Genomic DNA, 20,761 nt, shown 5'->3' with positions numbered 1-20,761 from the left:
CAATCGAAGAAGTTTATTTCAAGTTTAAAAGTTAATGTTACTAGTTCATAAACTTCACTTTAAAAGTTTGTTTAATTATAGCCATATTTCATCATACAAAAATCCTCTAATACTCAAGGTTAACTTATTCTAGTCATTGATCCAGTATTAAATGTTTGTACATTTTAAGTCTGAAAAAGGGAGAGATGTAGGATTCACTGTAAATCTACTAGTGTAATGATAACAAATTCTATCAGAGTTATCTACCATGTTCTTTATGTATAGCTTCCGCCTAATAAATGGAGCATGGATTGAATTCTAGGGCTGGGTACCACAATAATATTTGTACCACGGTGTCGGTATTTCATCAAGTACCACGGTATACCACAAAGAGAATATTGATGTAAATTTTTGTTTCATTTCTTCCAGGTGAAATGGAAGTACCTGTCGGCCCTATTTCTAACCTTGTTCCACCAAAGTACCACACTCACCTACATAAGAGAATATTAAATTCTCTTATTGTGGCCAGTGAGAAGAGTGCAAAGAGGCTGCGAGAAATAGCAGTAAATGTTCCAGTTATAGTTCAAGAAAAAACAACAGAGGTCTACTCACATGTACTTCAAAATTTGACATCTTTGGGGCAACAAGCTGTAGCACAAATTAATCCATGGATTATAAATGTGTTGATTGATTGGGACAACTTTGATAAAGTTATTTGTATTTCTCCCTTGCCAGGTATTACAAGATTTTTAGATTCTAAATGTACTTCTAGTATGCAATGGGATGAAATTCTAGTATGTGCAAATGTGTATAGATATATATATGTATACTGGGTACTTACAATACAATAATTTATGTTAATGGTGTAAATAACAGATCTATTTCACTTGTCGAGTTGAATGCATGATCATGTGAGGGCAATGTTGAATAAAGCTTTCAATATAAATTGCAGACGGACATTCAAATTTTGAAAAAATCTTGCAGATAGTACTGAAAAATAAATGAATGGTGAACCACATACATTGAAATTATTTATATAATTAAAATCTTAAGCATGGCCAAAACCCCACCATTTCACATATTTTTGTGAGTTGAAAAAAATCTTTTCAGATTTATAAGACTAGCTATATACATGATAATTTCATTAGCACAAATTATAATAAGAATATCCAATTCTACAATAATGAGGTAACAGTTGTCAGCAGACAGTCATGTAGGATTTAAATCACTCTTAAAATGTAATTGTCATAACAGTTTACTAGAGCTAAAGAATAAACTTGTGTACCAATTTTGTTTTTCTTGATTCTTTCAGGCACTGATGAAACTTTCAACGAACATGAAAACGATGATGAAAACAATGATGATAATGAAGACGACAAATTCAATCATGCAGCAATACTACCTGCTATACCCTTTTCCAATTCCCATTCTGTTGATACAGGTATATTAATTTTGAAGATAATTTTTTCTTTAGTACATACATTGTAGTATGTTTGATTTAAACAACCAGTAACTAATGGACACATGGGTTACCAGTTGTCAGTTAAGGGCAACAGTACCTTGTTTGTTCAGAAGAAGTTCTATGAAATATATATATTTCACTGTCAAGAGTACTTGATATTCATAATTTCCAGATGAAATTGAATTTAATTCAAAGCAAAAAGTGAATGTATTTACTCATTTGTTTCAACAATAAAGTACATGTAAAAGTGTGCTATGTATAAGTGACAACAAGGTCAATGAAGGATACTAGTCCAGCTGAGGTATAATCAATGTAGCAAGGCATAACCAATAGAATCACAAACTGATGGCAACCCATTGTACAAAATAGATTATCAGACCTTCAAAAAACAATGACAGGATGTCCCCTTCATGGGTTACCAAGGTTGGTGCTTAATTCTTTCCCTGATTTACTGATAACAAAGAAGCTGTTAATATGAATACATGTCCCTGTTGGAAACCATGCCTGATTCTGCTGAAATAATGTGTTGGTCCATGTCTTCCCTGAGTAAAGTTAGAACATATCATTATTATTATTATTATTATTATTATTATTTGGGGCTGCATAAATAAATTTTCCCTCAGACATGCAAGAATGGATTATACATTATTCCATTGTTCAGATTAATTGTGGCCTTGGCATTTGTGTATTGTTTAATTTTTCCCTTTTTTTCTTAAGATGAAAACTTCAGATGGACAACCCAATCTACAAAACTTCTCATCAGCCAATACAAAGAAAATCAGCAATCATTTCTTAAGGCAGTAAAAAAAATGGTGGTATGGAAAAAAATAGCAGAGAAATAAATCAGCAGGGATATCAGGTATCTTGGAATTGTGTCGAGAAAAAATGGCGCAATTTGAAGCAACATTACAAATCCATTGTCGATAATAATAAGAGAACAGGCCAGAACAGGAAGACATGGGAATACATGGAGGATATGCAAGAGATACTTGCAAAAGATCCGGCAGTTCAGCCGCCTAAAACTATAGGATGTATAAGAGATGTAGCTGCAGCCAGTTCTGGTTCTGAAACGAATGTAGCTGAAACAGAAGTAAATAAGAGCAAAGAAAAGAAAAGGAAAGCACCGTCTTGGTTCCAAGAGTTTATGTCTGACCAAAGAGAGAGTGAAAGAGAAAGGTTGGAAGAAATAAAAAGGATGCATTCAGAGCAAATGGAAATACTAAAACAAAAAAATGTTCTTTTGAAGCTCCTTGCAGATAAAATTTAATAGGAAAAATCACTATTAGGCCACACAAAGTTGATACACGTAACTTGTTTCACAGGCACCTTCCTCATCTGTTGTAGACACCCCCCCCCCCCCGTCATAACTCCCTTTGCATTTAAGATAGCATGGTGAAATTTATTATGTGTATTACTGTAAACTTAAACTCAAAAACTACTGAAAGGATTTTAATGAAAGTTTACCAGTCGCCTGCCATGACCAAGTGTTGTCATCATTTTCTGGTGTCATTGGCCTGTGAAACAAGTTATTAACTTTGTATGACCTTTTAATGATATCTCCATCTGAAACCATTTCTAGTTGAACATGTAGATCAGTCTTATTGAAAACAGACCACTGTTCTATAGATTCATTGCATAGGATCTGAAACAAGTCTGTATAAGGCTGTGTCAGGGTGACTTGTTAGGCCACATTTAAAAATATCTTTGTTTGGCATAACCTGACCCAAGATTTCTGGACAGGGTAGGTTGGTAGGTCCGAATTTTTTTTGGAAAGTTTTATCACTCTAGAAAAGCTAAGATTTAACAAAAAGATGTTCAATAGATGTATGTAAAGCAAATTATAGTCTTAAACCATTGAGTAAAGTCTGCCTCTTTATTTCAGGAAACGTGTACCATGTTTACTTGCTAAAATTGGCTTTTCCAGAAAATCCAGAATTTCACTTAGTTGACACAAAAATTTCTAAATGGAGTCGGTCTGATTTCATTGGGCAGTAGGGTTACGCCAAACAATTTTAATTGTGACCTTATGTGATTGGTTTGACAAATCATATCGTGGCTTTCTTGGTAGTGAAAGGTTGCTTTGAGGTCGTCAAATGAACAACATGACAAAGGTCATCCTGACATGACCCTGTATGGGCTTGTATCAGACCCTAAGCAAAGATCTATAGAATGTAGGGTCTGACTTGATTAGAATGACATTTAGATTCTAATAGTCCTTCCACTGGCCTACAGTCATGGTTTATTTAATTACCTTTCTTTTGAATTTATGCCCCTTTATGAACTTATAAAATTTGATTGAGTTTTATTTTGCAATGCAATTACTTACAATAATCAAAGAAGTTCAGTGGAACTTCCTTTACTCTGCCCTCAATTTAGATGTGTATTTTTATCTCAAAACTGCTATAGGTTATGCAACTAGAGTGATTGTGTTTTTATTGATATTTGGCTGGGAGTGCCACTCAGTGGTATAAATGTGTGTGCAAATATATCACACATGGTATGTCAATTGACCTTCACCTTTTTTGTGAGTCACAGTAGTTTTTTTGTGTACAAAATTTGATTGCTGTTGGAAAGGCATACTTAAATTGTGCAGGCAAGATGGTTTTGGTTTGAGATGAATCTAATATTAAATGAATTGGATCAGTTTATATCATATCTTGTTAGGTAATTCTTTGGGAGAAAAAACACTGGCTAAAGCTTGTGCATTGTTTTGAAAATTACCTAACTTGATTGATATAAACTGATATTACACTCATCCTTAATAAATATCTTATAAACATGTAGCGAGGCACCTGTTAAGTTTTCTGCGTCCATATGATATTACAATGTATAATAAAATATCAAAGATTTTAAGAATGAGATAGACCAATCTAGCATTATAGATTTAAACAGAACTTTGTTTCAGTTTTGAAAGTTCACTTCTGTTCAAAAACATGCAATATATCTAGTCAAATAAAATATGAGTCTTAACAAATAACTTCTCTTGTCAATATATTTACATGATGTTTAATTTCTATGGCTGTCAGCTGACAACTGTGGATATGTTATTGCTGTATATTCTTAATGATACTGACCTACAGTAACCAAATGTTGCAGGTGTGCAAGTCCTGACAGTGTTATTATCTCCATTGTTTATCATGGCTACAGGAAGTGCTTTTGAGATGATTTGGCACTATGTCATTGTGATGATGTAATTCTAATTTCCATTATGATGTCAAAATTACATGGCGCAAATTTGTTTCCCAGTACAGCCATAATATGATATATAAGGGAGAAAACAACTCTATAATCTTCTAACGCAAGGTTAGGATGTTTAATTCATTTGGTCAACATCATCGGTGCTTATAAGGTTGTTGTGCAAATCTGACCATACTGCAGGTTGCAGCTTCTTATGTATAAAATATGAGTATCTTATGTATCAATCAATATTAACATTTTGCAATATAAAAAAAACACTCAACAACTTTGCAATTTGATGTATGTTCTTTTTATTTATTTTCCAAGGTATGGAGATATGTTATAAAACAATTGTAATAGACATTTCATGGTTATGTTGAAAATTTCATATTTTTTATTTTTATATTATATTTTATTTCATTGTTATTAAATATTGTTGTTCCAAGGAGAAGTTGTTATTATTATTTTGGCTAGTTGATATGCATGCTTCTCCAACCACTCCCATTTGATTAAATTGGACGAATTACAAACTCTCTGTTCCCAATGCAGTGTTTTAGACCATTTCATCTACTTTAGTGTTATGAATTTATTGTACTATTTTCAATAACACAATGCTGCAAATTGATTTTTTTACCTCATTTAATAGTAACACATTTTATTGTGAATATGCAATTTTTATAGTTATCATACACTTAACAATCTCATTCCTGAAATTATGTATTCGCAATTCAAACTGACAAGGATGTGAATTTATAGTTATGGACAGTCATTATTACTAATAATCAGAAGCATGAAATGAGAAATAGGTACAGGTACTGTACACTTACCACATACATTTTCCCATAATAATTCATAACAGATATACACAATGTTTAAATGAACATGTGCAGACTGTGTACTGATATAGTACACAACTATAGCAAATTTGCAATTCTGTCCCTCTTTGTGCAACTTTTTTCATTCTGTCCCTGAGAGTTGCATGGGTCATTAAATGACATATCAGAATCTTCTGGATCGCTCTCGACTTCACATGAGGATTCATGTTCACGGATAAAATTGTGGAGAACACATGCAGCCATTATAACATCTGGCACCTTTTCAATTTTGTGCATGTCTAGATATTTTAATCTTCTAAATTTTCCTTTCAGAAGTGCAAATGTCCTCTCAATCACAGATCTGCAAGAACTTTGCAGAAAATTGTATCTCTTTTGATAATTGTTTAAATGACCATTGTCTCTATATGGAGTCAAAAGATAATTTTGTAATGGGTATGCGGAGTCACCAAGGATGTGACCATCATTTACAATACCATTTTGTTCCAAATAATTGAACAAAGGACTTGCTTTGAAGACTCTAGAATCGTGCACTGATCCAGGCCAACCTGTGTAGACATCAATGAACTTCATTTCATGGTCGCACACTGCCTGGAGCTGCATAGAGGAATTTCCTGCAACAACATTTATTAGGAAACATTGTTAACACAGCTTTTATTGCAGGTTCACATTAGAATATTTTACCGAAGAAAATTATATTTGGCAACAAGCTAAGTCAGTTTGAAACTAATAAGTCAAAACTTGGTAGACATTGTAGATATATAACGTGAACCTTAATCAATGTATAACAAACAGCTGTGGACAAACATGGATGTTGGAGATGTGAGACAAATAATTATAACAGATCATTGAAATCTTTATTAACCAGTAGTACATATACCCTTTCTATTGATGTAACTGGCTCTGCATTCTGTTGCTTGACCAGACAAGTTGATGTAACTACCATCAATGCATCCAATAACATTTGGGATTGATGATGTCTCTTCAAATGATTTCATTATAACTTCTGCACGTGGAGCACTTGGCCATGTGATATACTTCTCATTTATGCTAGAAACACTCTCACAAAATTCAATAAAAATCCTATGCAGTTGTCCCTTTTCTAATCCAAATCGATCTGCGATACCCCGAAATGATTCTTGGTTGGACAATACCCACACACTTGACAAGATCTTTGTTTCCAGGCTAACCTTGTTACAGCCGCTCAATATAGGACCAATTTCATCAATGAGTTTCTGAAATATAATAGTCATTGCACCAGAAAAGGGCGTAACAATCAACGGCAATAACGAAAATGAAACGCAATGTTAAAAATTAAAAGAAAGTCTACGTAGGAATAGTTCCCCAGTGTATTGCTCTAGCGTTGAAATCGGATAATAAAGTCTCATAAAAAAAACGATACTTTGGTTGCCAATGTAAACAGAGCTAACGTCACTTTTACTACAGTGACGTTATTACCGTTAAGGCGATAACACGCGTTTTCATTGGTCGATGTTTACTCATTCATGAAAGTTAATTAGTTAACGTTCACAATTCTGGCATTTGCGCGAGATAACCCAGTGTAGACCCTATTCAACGAAGAGCAAATTTAATGGGGAACCTAGGATGGAAATGTACAATGTCAATGACTGTTTGCATTTAAAGATTATCCAAGTCAATATTTTGATTTTCAGATTTTATCGTTAAATATGGAAGTTTTTGAGACAAACTCACTGATAGAGTACTGCGACTCATACGGAAATGCATTCGAAAGTCTCCTTCGCTATACTTTGGGACAATTTCGGAGGCATAATCAACAACACAGGCGTGTGTTTCCTTAAAAATATGCTTTACGGCAATGATATCCAAAAGTCTTCTGTTTTTACTCAGTTCTTCTACAAGAACATTTGAAGTATCGTCACTTTCTGCTATTTCGTTTATAAGCATTAAGTTCAACGGTGAAAAGTCAGCCATGATTGTTTGATGTCAAGCACTTAGAACCGTTGTAGAAGTGACTTAAGCGCTAGAAAATCGGCTGAGCGACTTGCAACGCACCCCTGGTCTTGAGTCTACGTGTTTGAAGTGTGGGCCAGTTGAGTTTGTCCATTTTCCAAATACCCTACAAGTTATACTTTCAATTCCCATCTTCTATATAATACAATGTAATGAGTATCAGTTCGCAAAGTTTAATACTTCCATGTGTTAATCAGATCAACATACTCTCGATATCATACCATCTCCAGCAGATTATATATATACTTCTCCCATGTAGACCTACCGTGCTCCGCATTGTCATATCAACAACCTTGACCTCATTCACTCCTAGTCACATCGATGTTTGTTAATCCTGCGTATATCTCCCTACTATTTTAAAGCGTGTAGGCCTAATTGTATGTCTACCTAGCTTCAAAGAAATGGAAAACATTATGCGTATGTATATAGGCTTACTGCATATGTTACATTTATGATTTTGTTTAACTTTTTATGTTATTATGTGTCTTTGATTAACTCTGCAAGTCACCATAGCTCACTCAATGTTTATATACACTGTATCATATTGTATAGCAGTGATTTGGCTGTGTATATGCGAACCGGTACTGATGCGGCTAATGCATTTGATAATGGTTAGTTACGCTAGTGAGGGGTCTCTAGAACGAATATTCATACCCTGCCTACACTGCTCTCCGGCAGGGTATGAAGTCCCTCCCATTGCCGATAGTGTAGCAAGCCCCGATGTGATTCACATCGGGCAGTATTAGCGGTGGTAAAACATTTCTCGGATAAAAAAACACATGTAAATTGATGATTCTGGTATCTATTATCAATATTCAAGCCACAAACCTGCACATTACTTCAAATGTTTGACAATAAATAGTTAAATCCAAAGCGAGCAAGACACACGGAGATATCAGTTCAAACATACCGCCATCTTTGATACAAGTGTAAAGGTCAATTTCCTTATAAGGAAATCAAAATAAATTGATGCTAATGAGGTTTCCCGCGAGATTTCAACAGAAAAACATATTCGGAGTAATACATCTCGGTAAGGAAGGTCAATTCATTCTGAAATTATTTAATTATGCAAAGTAAGATTCGCTTTCTTCACAAGAGTTACAAAAGAGTGGTTAAATATCTCTGATTATGTATTTATTTATCGCAGTAGCTTCATCCATATATGGATCACGGGTTCCATATTTGGGTTAGAATCCTCGCGAGAGTTCTTCGAGAAGTATCATGGAAGTATCACGGGTATGCATGGAAAAAATGGGTTATGTCCAAAAGTAATATACACATATACATATCACTATGAGTCTGTGCAAACTATCTCTTACTTTATAATTTGATAATCATATAATATGTATATACAGCAATACCGCATATTATTTAGCAAAAGAACTAACGGTAAATAGTTTGTAACCCTTTGATGTCCCACACAACTCGGCGACTCTCAGAAGGCAAACGTTTCTGATTGGTTGACCAATCAGTGAAACACTACAAGTTCGAATACAAACGTTCGATTGACGTACAATGTACTTGCAGTTTTGCAAGTAGGCGGGGCTAAAATAGTCGGTCAAAATTTCCGAATCATTTTTTTCAAAATTTATTTTTTATGCAAGCACCTAGATTTTTTTTAACATGTAGTTTTAAAATGGTGTTTTCATCAAGTGTTCAACATATCACAATCACATTTTAAGTAGCGAGTAGCTTAAAAGTACGCGTTGATTTGCAGAATTTTAAAAAGAATACGAGTGAAAGAGTGCTAGATAGGCTTTTATAACCATATAAAAAATTAAATATTCTTTTAATAGATAAGCCTACACAATAAGTTAAAAATCTTATATCACAGAACGAAACATAGATGAATATAAAAAAGACTTGAGTTATGACACTTGCTTGTATGGTATTTTGGCCAAAACTTGGATAGTCTATTAGAACTATTTAAATGTAACCTGTTTTTGTTACTATTTTAAAAAATTTGTGAGAATGAAGAAAACGTTTCGGAATATCAAAATATGTATATTAGAAATAATAACTACAATAATCCGTTTACTTTGTATTGTTCATTAACTGCGTTGAACTTGAGGTCCAATTTAAACATTTAAATATCCAATATTTCGATAATACTGGTGGATGTCAGCCAATGATATTTCACGCAATGCTTCGGAGATGATGGTCATTACTATTTAGTTATTGGCATATTGCCGTGAAAAATCACATTATTGTTGATTTTATTATTATTCAAGATTTCATTAAAAAAATTATCATGTTAATTGTAGAAACACTTCTACAATAAACTGCATTGAAGTATCCCGATCCACGGTTCAGAATAGAAATTAGGGACGGGCACAGCAACCCTCCGTCATAACGACATCAAAGAAACACGTGTATTGCACGTGATACCAGGAACATGTATACGTCGCTGATTTATCCGACCTCACATTCCCTCTTGAAAGAAAACATTGTTGTAGCATCTTGATCATGATTAAAAAATCTTGTTTCGATCGGCGTCAGAGATATCCTCGACTATAACCTACAGTAACATTGTAAGTGAAGAATCGAGGATTTGCATTCCATTATAAATATAAAATAAAGTTGTCAAAATTACACGCAAGACACATTAAAGTAAAAAAAAGTTTATCTGTGATATAGTGTGTAAGGTTTACATTTTGTAAGATGGGTAGGACTTCGCGTATTTAAAAAAAAATCCTGTAGGAGAACACAAGTACTAAAAGTTTTCCTATGGCACACTCTAGGATAATAGTCTTGTCTATAATGATATTTACCGAGAAAATAAATCACAATATAATTCTTAATTTACGAACAAAAAATCATCCCAGTTGACTTATATCCAGTACCTATATTGGACCTTACCGTCGTTATGAAAGCGTATTGTGATCGTAACCCCGCGAGTATCGATGATGATACCACTTCATATTTGTACCTCTATACCAGAAAGAGTCATGGTTTGATTAAAGAAGAACACGAATCTTAGTCATAGACGTTGTGTAAATTATTTTAATAGCCTATCGACTGTGCTGTTACGTGTTGGTTTGGCGTCGATATTTGTACACGTATTCTTGACCGTCGATGTGAAGCAATATTCAATTCAGTATATTCTTTTTAATTCCATCCAAAATGGGGCAACACTGAATACAATACAAACACATGAAAATAGAGTGACCAACAGACAGGTAACTGACATGAGATTACATATACATGAACATATGGTATACATTTTTTAATTGCATGTATGATACCCGATATATATACACGGTTTGTGACTTCGCTAAATTGACAGTGCTTCAATAATATCGTTACAAGACCCTGAACAGGAACTAATGCATGATGAAACAAATCGCCTTACGCCAAAACCGTCAGGTGGAAGAATTCGATGTGATACGCGTGTAACACTGACGAGTCCTTTAATTTGTAGTCGACTCCGATTGGTAGGATGTCTCTGGAATTTAACGTGATTTAGGTAACTTTTCCTAATGGACCGATGAATCGGGACCCTTGAATGCACTTGAATATAAATAACCAAAATTTTAAAAGTGATTTTTAACTTTTGGGTAAAACTGTCAAATTCATGATAATTGGTCCTTTATGTAAAAAGACAAAATCCGGTTAAATACCAAATAATTTCAAACTCGTGTTTCATCGATGAATTTCGCGGGTAAACCCCGCCTACTCGAAACACTACACCGATATCGTACCCCAATCGGACGTTTGTATTCGAAATGGCGATGTACACTGATTGGTCAACCAATCAGAAACGTTTTGCCTGCTGAGAGTCGCCGAGTTGTGTGGGACATCAAAGGGATCCAAACTATTTACCGTTAGTTCTTTTGCTAAATAATATGCGGTATTGCTGTAAATGTTCAATTACGGATGCTTTCACTGTGTTTGTGTGTTGATGATTTTCTAATTATTGTCTGCTTTCTATAGTTGATAATATATATATAAACAAAAGTGAATAGTGTCAATGTGATTGTAACCCTCTTAACTAAGCATCATTATATATATTACATGCCTTACAGGGTAAAGTTGGGTGAGATGTGGTGACTTGCTAGTTATGTATAATTGATTTATCTCCTTACTATGAACAATCTCAATTGATAATCTTATTTGATTTGGACTTAATCAGAATTAGACAATTTTATGTTTTATTTTAAATTCTCATATGGTACCAGTTTATATGCGGAAGGGAGATGCGTGTTTGGTCAACACATGAGTAGAAGACTACTGGTATTTACCAGATGGACATTATAGTCTGAAACTCTGTTGTTGATCAGGCACTTGTCTCTCTCCTGCATAGTAAACGAGTTCTCGTACATATTTATCAATAATTTGAAAATTATTATAAAGAAAAAGAAAATACATAAGATTATCATTATATATTATTCACAAATACTCTTTCTATATATATACTGTTATTTCCATTCTTGACTAATAACCAGATACTAATTATTTGAAATAAATGTAATATATTATGGAGAGAACTTTAATATAGGCTTAGCCTGATGTTCAATCCATTTGATTTCCAATAAAATATGTTGAAATGAAAATAATACTGTAAAAGTGGATATTTTCGCGCGTTGAAATTTTCGCTTAGTCAGCCTCCAAACTGTTCGCGGTGTTGATATTTTCGCGCTGTCAGTCATGATGAAAATATATTTTCGCGCTGCGATGTCATTGGCCATGTACATAAAGTAAGTATTTTTCCGGCAAACTCCATTGAAAGCTCGCGACGATCGGTCCAGTAAATACCAAACTTGGATCAACAGACACGTTTAGGTTAATTGGGTGTAAGTGTGATCATTGCATTACGTCTGTGTGACACTTGAGACGAGACACTTGATTGCAACTTCAGGCCCCGAAAATGTATCAATAACATGCGTTCTCAGCACTCGTACTGTATGGTAAATTAAGAAATCATACGTGTATTGTTGCAGTGTTAACTAAGTATGTTGATTATTTAATTGCGACTGAAAATCTCTTAATTATTTCCAATCAAACTATTACCCGTAAACCTGCTCCCTCAAGCTAGATAGACAGGCACGCGAGGCGTCACTCGCGGTCAAGTTGAAAGGATCGGCTGCCCGGTTATGCCGAGTGACGTGATAAGCATTCATGTCTAGTCAAAACAACCACAGGTGTCTCAATTAGCGATAGTTAATTTTGCAGGTATCAAATAAGTTTGGTAGTAATTAAATACGACGTGGCAATTTAAAAGCAGACATATTGATATTCTGACCTAATTTTACCAACATATATAGACCTATTTCTACAGTAGCCCTTTCGTATTTTCAATATTTTAAACGGACCATTCATTACAGTTAACTATCGATGGTTTCCGATTCAAATAAAACATATAACCACGCGGAGACTCAACATTAACATTTCTAATACAAGCAAGTTGATATATTTTGTCACAAATGAAACGTGTGCTGTTTAGGGGCCTATAGCTACACAATGGCCGACCAGCTTAGCAACCGATATGTAGCGATCGTAATTATCATGAAATGAATGTTTAATGATCAATCAACATTAAATTAGATGAAATACTATAATTTCACTGATTACTCAAATTAGTATAGCCATGTCTCGGACAAATGACCGACCATGACAACGTTATACATCACGGACGACATGGTTTACTACCAGGAACTTGCGGCTTGCAGGTATATTAGTGTATTTAGTTTATTTGGTGGAAATATTCGCGTGCCAATATTTTCACGTGTTATTATATTCGCGTGGGGATATTTTCGCGGAGATTAATGATCGCGAAACAAGCGTAAATTTCCACGCCGCGAACATTTCCACTTTTACAGTACCAACTCGCACCAATTGATCACAACAATACCATTACAGTGTCACTGATACAATTACAGTGTACAAGTGATACAATTACAGTGTACAAGTGATACAATTACAGTGTCAGTGATACAATCACAGTGTCAGTGATACAATCACAGTGTCAGTGATACAATTACAGTGTCAGCGATACAATTACAGTGTCAGTGATACAATTACAGTGTCAGTGATACAATCACAGTGTCAGTGATACAATTACAGTGTCAGTGATACAATCACGGTGTCAGTGATACAATCACAGTGTCAGTGATACAATCATGGTGTCAGTGATACAATCACAGTGTCAGTGATACAATCACGGTGTCAGTGATACAATTACAGTGTCAGTGATACAATTACAGTGTCAGTGATACAATTACAGTGTCAGTGATACAATTACAGTGTCAGTTATACAATCACAGTGTACAAGTGATACAATTACAGTGTCAGTGATACAATTACAGTGTCAGTGATACAATCACGGTGTCAGTGATACAATTACAGTGTCAGTGATACAATCACAGTGTCAGTGTCAGTGATACAATCACAGTGTCAGTGATACAATAACAGTGTCAGTGATACAATTACAGTGTCAGTGATACAATTACAGTGTCAGTGATACAATTACAGTGTCAGTGATACAATTACAGTGTTAGTGATACAATTACAGTGTCAGTTATACAATCACAGTGTCAGTGTCAGTGATACAATCACGGTGTCAGTGATATAATTACAGTGTCAGTGATACAATCAGTGTCAGTGTCAGTGATACAATCACAGTGTCAGTGATACAATTACAGTGTCAGTGATACAATTACAGTGTCAGTGATACAATTACAGCGTCAGTGATACAATTACAGTGTCAGTGATACAATCACAGTGTCAGTGATACAATTACAGAGTCAGTGATACAATTACAGTGTCAGTGATACAATTACAGTGTCGGTGATACAATTACAGTGTCAGCAATACAATTACAGTGTCAGTGATACAATCACAGTGTCAGGGATACAATCAGTGTCAGTGATACAATCACAGTGTCAGTGATACAATTACAGTGTCGGTGATACAATTACAGTGTCAGCAATACAATCAGTGTCAGTGATACAATCAGTGTCAGTGATACAATTACAGTGTCAGCGATACAATTACAGTGTCAGTGATACAATCACGGTGTCAGTGAAGTGATACAATTACAGTGTATCTTTAGTTTTATACCAGTGATACAATCACAATCATAATGTGCTGTTGTAGACAATACTTTTTTTGTTCTCTCATTTTTGTTCCCATGTTATTCTGTAATTCTTGCTAGGTTAAATTGTTAAACTATGTGACTGTGGTTAAACTGCAGTATCGAAGCTAACATGAAGTATGTGCCTGTGGTCCAACTTCAGCATTGAAACTAATATAAAAAATATGTGTCTGTAGTCCAATTGCTGTATTGAAACTAAATTGAAATGTGCGATTGTGATTTGGTATAACTTCAGTAATGGAATTATGGAATTAACATGAAATATGCGAGTTTAATTCGAAGAAACTTTATTACCAAATATATATTCCACACGTTTGTCCTTCATAAAACGTAATACAGAAGTTTACACGAGATTTTAAAGAATTAACTTTTATATTGGAACTAACATCACATATGTTATTGCGATTTTTTTTACTCTTCAGCATTTGAATTAACATGATATATCTTATTGTGATTTTGGTAAAACTCAACATTTTTCAATTGACGTGATTGAGATGTTGGTTCAACATACAAATTAAAATAAAATGATATGTGTTATTGTTATTTGGTTCAAATTCAGCATTAAAGCTGACATTATATATGTGAGTGTGATTATAGCTATACTTCAGCGATTTAAGTCATTTTACAAGCCCATAAATATCACTACTATGGAGTTATTTAACAGAAGTAACTTCATCAATTGTCTTCATTTATAATGACTTACCATGGGCATTGCTATTGATAAGATGTTAAACTATTGGTTTAAACCAAACAAAACTTTGCCCCATCTTGGCCGACTTATTTTGGTTTTCAAATGAGGCTGATTACACTAACCTTGCAAAGTCCCTTAATTTCACCTACAGATATATTTAGTGGTATCTTTTAATAACAAAACCTTTTAAATCGAAGACCTGCAGACATCCAATGAAAAATTACAATTAAGTAGCTTGATAAGTGTATTAACATCAATTTCTCATTTGTTACTTATCCATTTCTAGATAGTTGCTGTTTTGTTGAGTGATTTCACAGACCAAAACAGTGTAATCTTTTTTAATGCAAAAAAGAAATACTTTGTCCAATTTGGTGACTGATATTTTCCAACAAAAAGTTCCAATTATATGTACCTGTCACTGTAACGATGACACTTTATTTCCACGGCATCAGTGTCATAATGTCCTCCGTCAGGATTACATATCTATCTTGTGTTTTGATATTTCATTAGATTAGAAATTGAAAACTTGTTTTGAACGGAAATCCGAGTACCTAATCTATTCAATACTTGATTGTGTGCCTGAAAAGGTTTTACGATCCTGTTTCTGATGTGAGTTCTGGGTCGACACACACACATGGATATTTAGACCTACATGTACAGTCTAATATGAAATTTACTTCCCGTAAATGATATGTAGTTGTGATGAAAAGATGGATTGTGTTGTGGGTCATATTCAACCATCTACCAGGCATGTATTATGTGTATCGCTAAATACCTGTACTGGTTTAGATAACCTTTGTATCCGGAGATATATCTGTGTATTAGTTATTTTGATTAGATGCAAATGTTTAGATGTACACCGCGATAAAAAGGAACTTTAATAATCGGGAAATTATCAAAGTTTGATAAAAATAGATAAACATCGAGATAAATATGCCTAACGAAAAGTGCACACTTATTAAACTTATTAAAGGGAGACACCCTTACAGAAATATATAAAAGTTTACAACCTTGTAGACAGACTTTTCTGGAAGAGAGGTGCGTGATATTTTGTTTACAGGTATCAATTGAGAAGTGGTCGTTTACAAGATGTGTGTAAGATACATTACCTGTTGGAAAGATGTTTAACAAATAAAACTAAACCAAAGTGCAGCCTCGACAACAATTTCCTCTCCAGACTCTTGCTCATTTTTGGATTTTCCCCCTTTATACCGTTGTCTTCTTTTTAACTCACCTAGTCCGAAGGACCAAGATGAGTTAATGCAATACCATGGAATCCAGCATCCGGCATGCGTCATTCGGCGTCCGTCAACAATTGACTTCTTCATAACAGTTGATTGAGATTTTACAAAAGGACAAGGTCAAGCAAGGTTCAAATATGGCCCAACCTTAGATCTGATTAGTATATCGGCTACAAAAAACCTGGATATCCAGTATTAATAAAACATCCAGTTTTAGAGAATTTAAGCATTGCATTGCTTAGCAAGGGTCATGGATACCACCCTATGTAAAACCTGACGATACTTCTATTTTGGGGTTAAAACTGTTTATAGTATCAATCATTAGTTATATTATAAGCTTACTACATTATACTCTTATTGTAAATATAGCATGAGCAAGTCAATACACCAGTAAGACATTTTATCAACAACTGTTTAATTAACAACTGAAAACTCCATAACAACAAATCAGTCGCCATAGCAACCAAATTTGTTTTATATACCATTGATACCAATATAGAAATACCTGATTATCAAATTCTAGAAAGAGAGCTTCCAGAAATACAAGGTAGTGTGGCCGTTATGTTGACATTACCAAGATTGGGGTAATGTATAGAAAGAACTAAACATTTGCCTGGAGGATATGGCGGCCCAGACTCCAATCCCCGGATGTTCCAGACATCAAGGGATGGGATATGTTTGCAAATCATGTGAAGACCATTTGATTTGTATTGACCTTTGTAACAGACAGTCATAATGGACACAAACTGGGTAAACTGACTGATTACTTGAGGCAGCAGAAACGAGACATACAGCAATGTCTTGACAACCTTTCTAAAGTCGACATTCCTCATACCATAAGACGATATTCGTGAATGATAGACAAACGCTTAAACGGTGGAGGATATCAGAAAGTTATCAGTGACATAAAACGTCAGGGGAAACAGAACATCATCGATAATGCCACTGACTTTGTAGTGAAAATATGTACGGAGCTAGAGAAAATGAATACGAATATCTCTGAGAAAAACAAACTTGCGTCAACCAAACACCTGAAAGATGAGTTGAAGCCAAATCAGGACAGATGTCAGTTCATACTCAAACTGTTCCACCGCCTTATCGAAAGATTGCAGACAGTGGAGTTTGAACTCGGGACGATATCAACCGAACTCCTGGAACTCATACTTGGTAAGATACTTGTGGACGAAGAATAGCTAGTGGTGATGTTGTTACACGCTTTAACGTTAACAACAAAACCCTTTCTCTGCGTATCACTAGCGATGCCATGGTGGTGGTGGGAATAGAGGGAGGTATACCATTTTAGCAACCAGCTAACGTCTTTCTCAACCCTCTGTGGCGCATACAGCTTACATTTCTTACACTGTAAATAGCACGAAATAACCTCAGATAGTTTTTACATAATGAAAGGAGTTTGACATTGAAGTGTAGTCTCCACGGTGTGTTATAAGAGGAAAACTTCCCACTCTCAGTGCATTCCTAGTTTTTGATCCAATTTTGATACCGCCCGCGACCTGTACTGATGACCTATTGGAAATACTCAACGATGGGACGAGGGCCCATTTGATGATCCAGCCAAATTCCAACTCTAATGCCGTCTTAAAGTTGAATGAGGATTCAGTAGGAGTCGTGGAGAATCGTCAATAACAATAAAAGCAGTTCAACATCCAACAGAAAGCAATGGCTAATAGGTGCTTGATTCCATAGTAATTGAGAAATGACACAGGAAATCATTCTTATCTGCGGTCTGGAGACGCTAAATCTTACGGCAACAGATGTTAAGCTGATAGATGCCTTCCAGCGAAAGTCTCTACATCACGTATGCATATTCCTGATAGATATATTGAGAGCGAGGCCACAGGAATATTCTGAAATTGTTCTTAAGTATTGTCTCTATAGGGCTCGATGGCATCATAGAATTAGAGGTGGCCAATCGACAATCAGCATCAAAGGACTTCAACCCCATAGCTACCTTTCAGAAGTTGGAAGAGTGCCCAAACTTCAAGGATCCCAGATGCATCCGAAAACTCCAAGTCAACCAATCTATAACTAAATGGAAGGTGAGTATCAACATCAGGTAAAGGCTTAGACTGAAAAAGCTTCACTAAAGTACGTCAACTTAATGCATGAAAAAGAAAAAGTCAATCAGGTCTACAACGGAATCGTCCACAACCCCTTTGATATCAACATTCTGGCATGAATAATTGATTACTAACTGACATGTAAACGCATCAGAGAAAGAGAGATTGAATCCATTTCAGGTAGACCCGACCAGCAAACGGCACAGCAAGGCTGTAGTTTAATATCAAGTCCTCGTTTAGGAGAAACAGGAAGCGAAAAGAAATTTCGAAAAGGTAGTACTTCTACGAGGGCTGATTGATAAGTTGTGAGCCTCGTATTGAAAGAGGTATTCAAGGATGATCTATTCAAGTCCTACTTTTCTCTGACGGTATAGGGCCGTGTTCCTAAGTACTGGTCTCATTTGGTTAGTTAAAATCGACGAGTTAGCACTCTCAAGTAAACAAGACAAGTGACTTTTGACAAAATGGACCAACTCGGTTATGGTTAGGGAGAAAGAGTCTGCTATTGCCATGGCTGTCATTCACGATTGTGGCTTTAAATTGATTGAGCATCCTTCTTATTTACCTGATCTCGCTCCATCAGACTTTCATCTATTCCCAAAACTGAAAACAGCTATTTCAGACACCCTAATCCTAACCCTAAGTGGATGTCTTTCTGAACAGCCAAGAAAAGGAGTTCTATAAAAGTGGCATCGAAGCCCTTAAACACCGCTGGCAAAAGTGTATAGGTACTGAACATTTCAGTCAGTTGATTTTTTGTTTCTTAATGATTATAATTCCGAGAATAAGTTCTGCTCTTCCTCGTGAAAACAGTTGACACACGTTTACTATCTCAGCTACCACAGACTTGTAGATCCCATTATTAGTCTGCCGCTACACACAAGGACAATTAGAGAATTTTATGAAGAATGTTCTTAAGGCTGGTGAGTATGAATGTCAATCTAAAAATAAATAAAAACAAAATAGTTTCTTTCAATATTTTATTTACAGTTAATTCCAAACAAAGACGCCAAACCAGTATCTGGTTGATGTCGCATACAAATCTAGTCCTTACAAAGACACAACTCGTACAAAACTAGTCCTTACAAAGACACAACTCGTACAAATCTAGTCCTAACAAAGACACAACTCGTACAAATATAGTCCTTACAAAGACACAACTCGTACAAAACTAGTCCTTACAAAGACACAACTCGTACAAATCTAGTCCTAACAAAGACACAACTCGTACAAATCTAGTCCTTACAAAGACAACTCGTACAAATATAGTCCTTACAAAGACACAACTCGTACAAATCTAGTCCTTACAAAGACAACTCGTACAAAACTAGTCCTTACAAAGACACAACTCGTACAAATCTAGTCCTAACAAAGACAACTCGTACAAATCAGGTCCTTACAAAGACACAACTCGTACAAATCTAGTCCTTACAAAGACACAATTCGTACAAAACTAGTCCTTACAAAGACACAACTCGTACAAATCTAGTCCTTACAAAGACACAACTCGTACAAAACTAGTCCTTACAAAGACACAACTCGTACAAATCTAGTCCTTACAAAGACACAACTCGTACAAATCTAGTCCTTACAAAGACACAACTCGTACAAATCTAGTCCTTACAAAGACACAACTCGTACAAATCTAGTCCTTACAAAGACACAACTCGTACAAATCTAGTCCTTACAAAGACAATTCGTACAAATCTAGTCCTTACAAAGACACAACTCGTACAAAACTAGTCCTTACAAAGACACAACTCGTACAAATCTAGTCCTTACAAAGACACAACTCGTACAAATCTAGTCCTTACAAGACAATTCGTACAAATCTAGTCCTTACAAAGACAACTCGTACAAATCTAGTCCTTACAAAGACACAACTCGTACAAATCTAGTCCTTACAAAGACAATTCGTACAAATCTAGTCCTTACAAAGACAATTCGTACAAATCTAGTCCTTACAAAGACACAACTCGTACAAATCTAGTCCTTACAAAGACACAACTCGTACAAACTAGTCCTTACAAAGACACAACTCGTACAAATATAGTCCTTACAAAGAAAACTCGTACAAATCTAGTCCTTACAAAGACACAACTCGTACAAAACTAGTCCTTACAAAGACACAACTCGTACAAATCTAGTCCTTACAAAGACACAACTCGTACAAATTTAGTCCTTACAAAGACACAACTCGTACAAATCTAGTCCT

The 20,761-nt window shown here is 35.1% G+C and overlaps 2 protein-coding genes across 2 annotated transcripts; one reads left to right on the top strand and one right to left on the bottom strand.

Annotated features, from left to right (window-relative positions):
- Positions 1-253: 253 nt before the first annotated feature.
- On the top strand, positions 254-2,283 carry LOC117340452. Its single transcript, XM_033902212.1, has 3 exons — positions 254-714; positions 1,292-1,420; positions 2,159-2,283. The coding sequence occupies exons 1-3, from the start codon at positions 414-416 to the stop codon at positions 2,281-2,283; spliced, it is 555 nt and encodes a 184-aa protein (XP_033758103.1). The 5' UTR covers positions 254-413.
- Positions 2,284-3,718: 1,435 nt separating this feature from the next.
- On the bottom strand, positions 3,719-7,487 carry LOC117341290 (protein ANTAGONIST OF LIKE HETEROCHROMATIN PROTEIN 1-like). The gene is made up of 2 exons (XM_033903143.1): positions 6,332-7,487; positions 3,719-6,065 (listed from the first exon to the last, which is right to left on the bottom strand). The coding sequence occupies exons 1-2, from the start codon at positions 6,702-6,704 to the stop codon at positions 5,533-5,535; spliced, it is 906 nt and encodes a 301-aa protein (XP_033759034.1). The 5' UTR covers positions 6,705-7,487; the 3' UTR covers positions 3,719-5,532.
- Between the last annotated feature and the right edge of the window lie 13,274 nt (positions 7,488-20,761).

Source organism: Pecten maximus, chromosome 13, assembly GCF_902652985.1.
Source record: "Pecten maximus chromosome 13, xPecMax1.1, whole genome shotgun sequence".
NCBI classification, from domain to species: domain Eukaryota; kingdom Metazoa; phylum Mollusca; class Bivalvia; order Pectinida; family Pectinidae; genus Pecten; species Pecten maximus.
This window is presented reverse-complemented; position numbering and strand designations above follow the sequence as displayed.

Excerpts from the sequence above, each read along its gene's own strand:
- LOC117341290 (XM_033903143.1), bottom strand. The coding sequence starts at position 6,704 with ATGACTATTATATTTCAGAAACTCATTGATGAAATTGGTCCTATATTG. Across the intron at positions 6,066-6,331 it reads CAGTTACATCAATAGAAAGG|GAAATTCCTCTATGCAGCTC; the intron begins GTATATGTACTA and ends ATGTTGTTGCAG.
- LOC117340452 (XM_033902212.1), top strand. The coding sequence starts at position 414 with ATGGAAGTACCTGTCGGCCCTATTTCTAACCTTGTTCCACCAAAGTAC. Across the intron at positions 715-1,291 it reads TTGTATTTCTCCCTTGCCAG|GCACTGATGAAACTTTCAAC; the intron begins GTATTACAAGAT and ends TGATTCTTTCAG. Across the intron at positions 1,421-2,158 it reads TTCCCATTCTGTTGATACAG|ATGAAAACTTCAGATGGACA; the intron begins GTATATTAATTT and ends TTTTTTCTTAAG.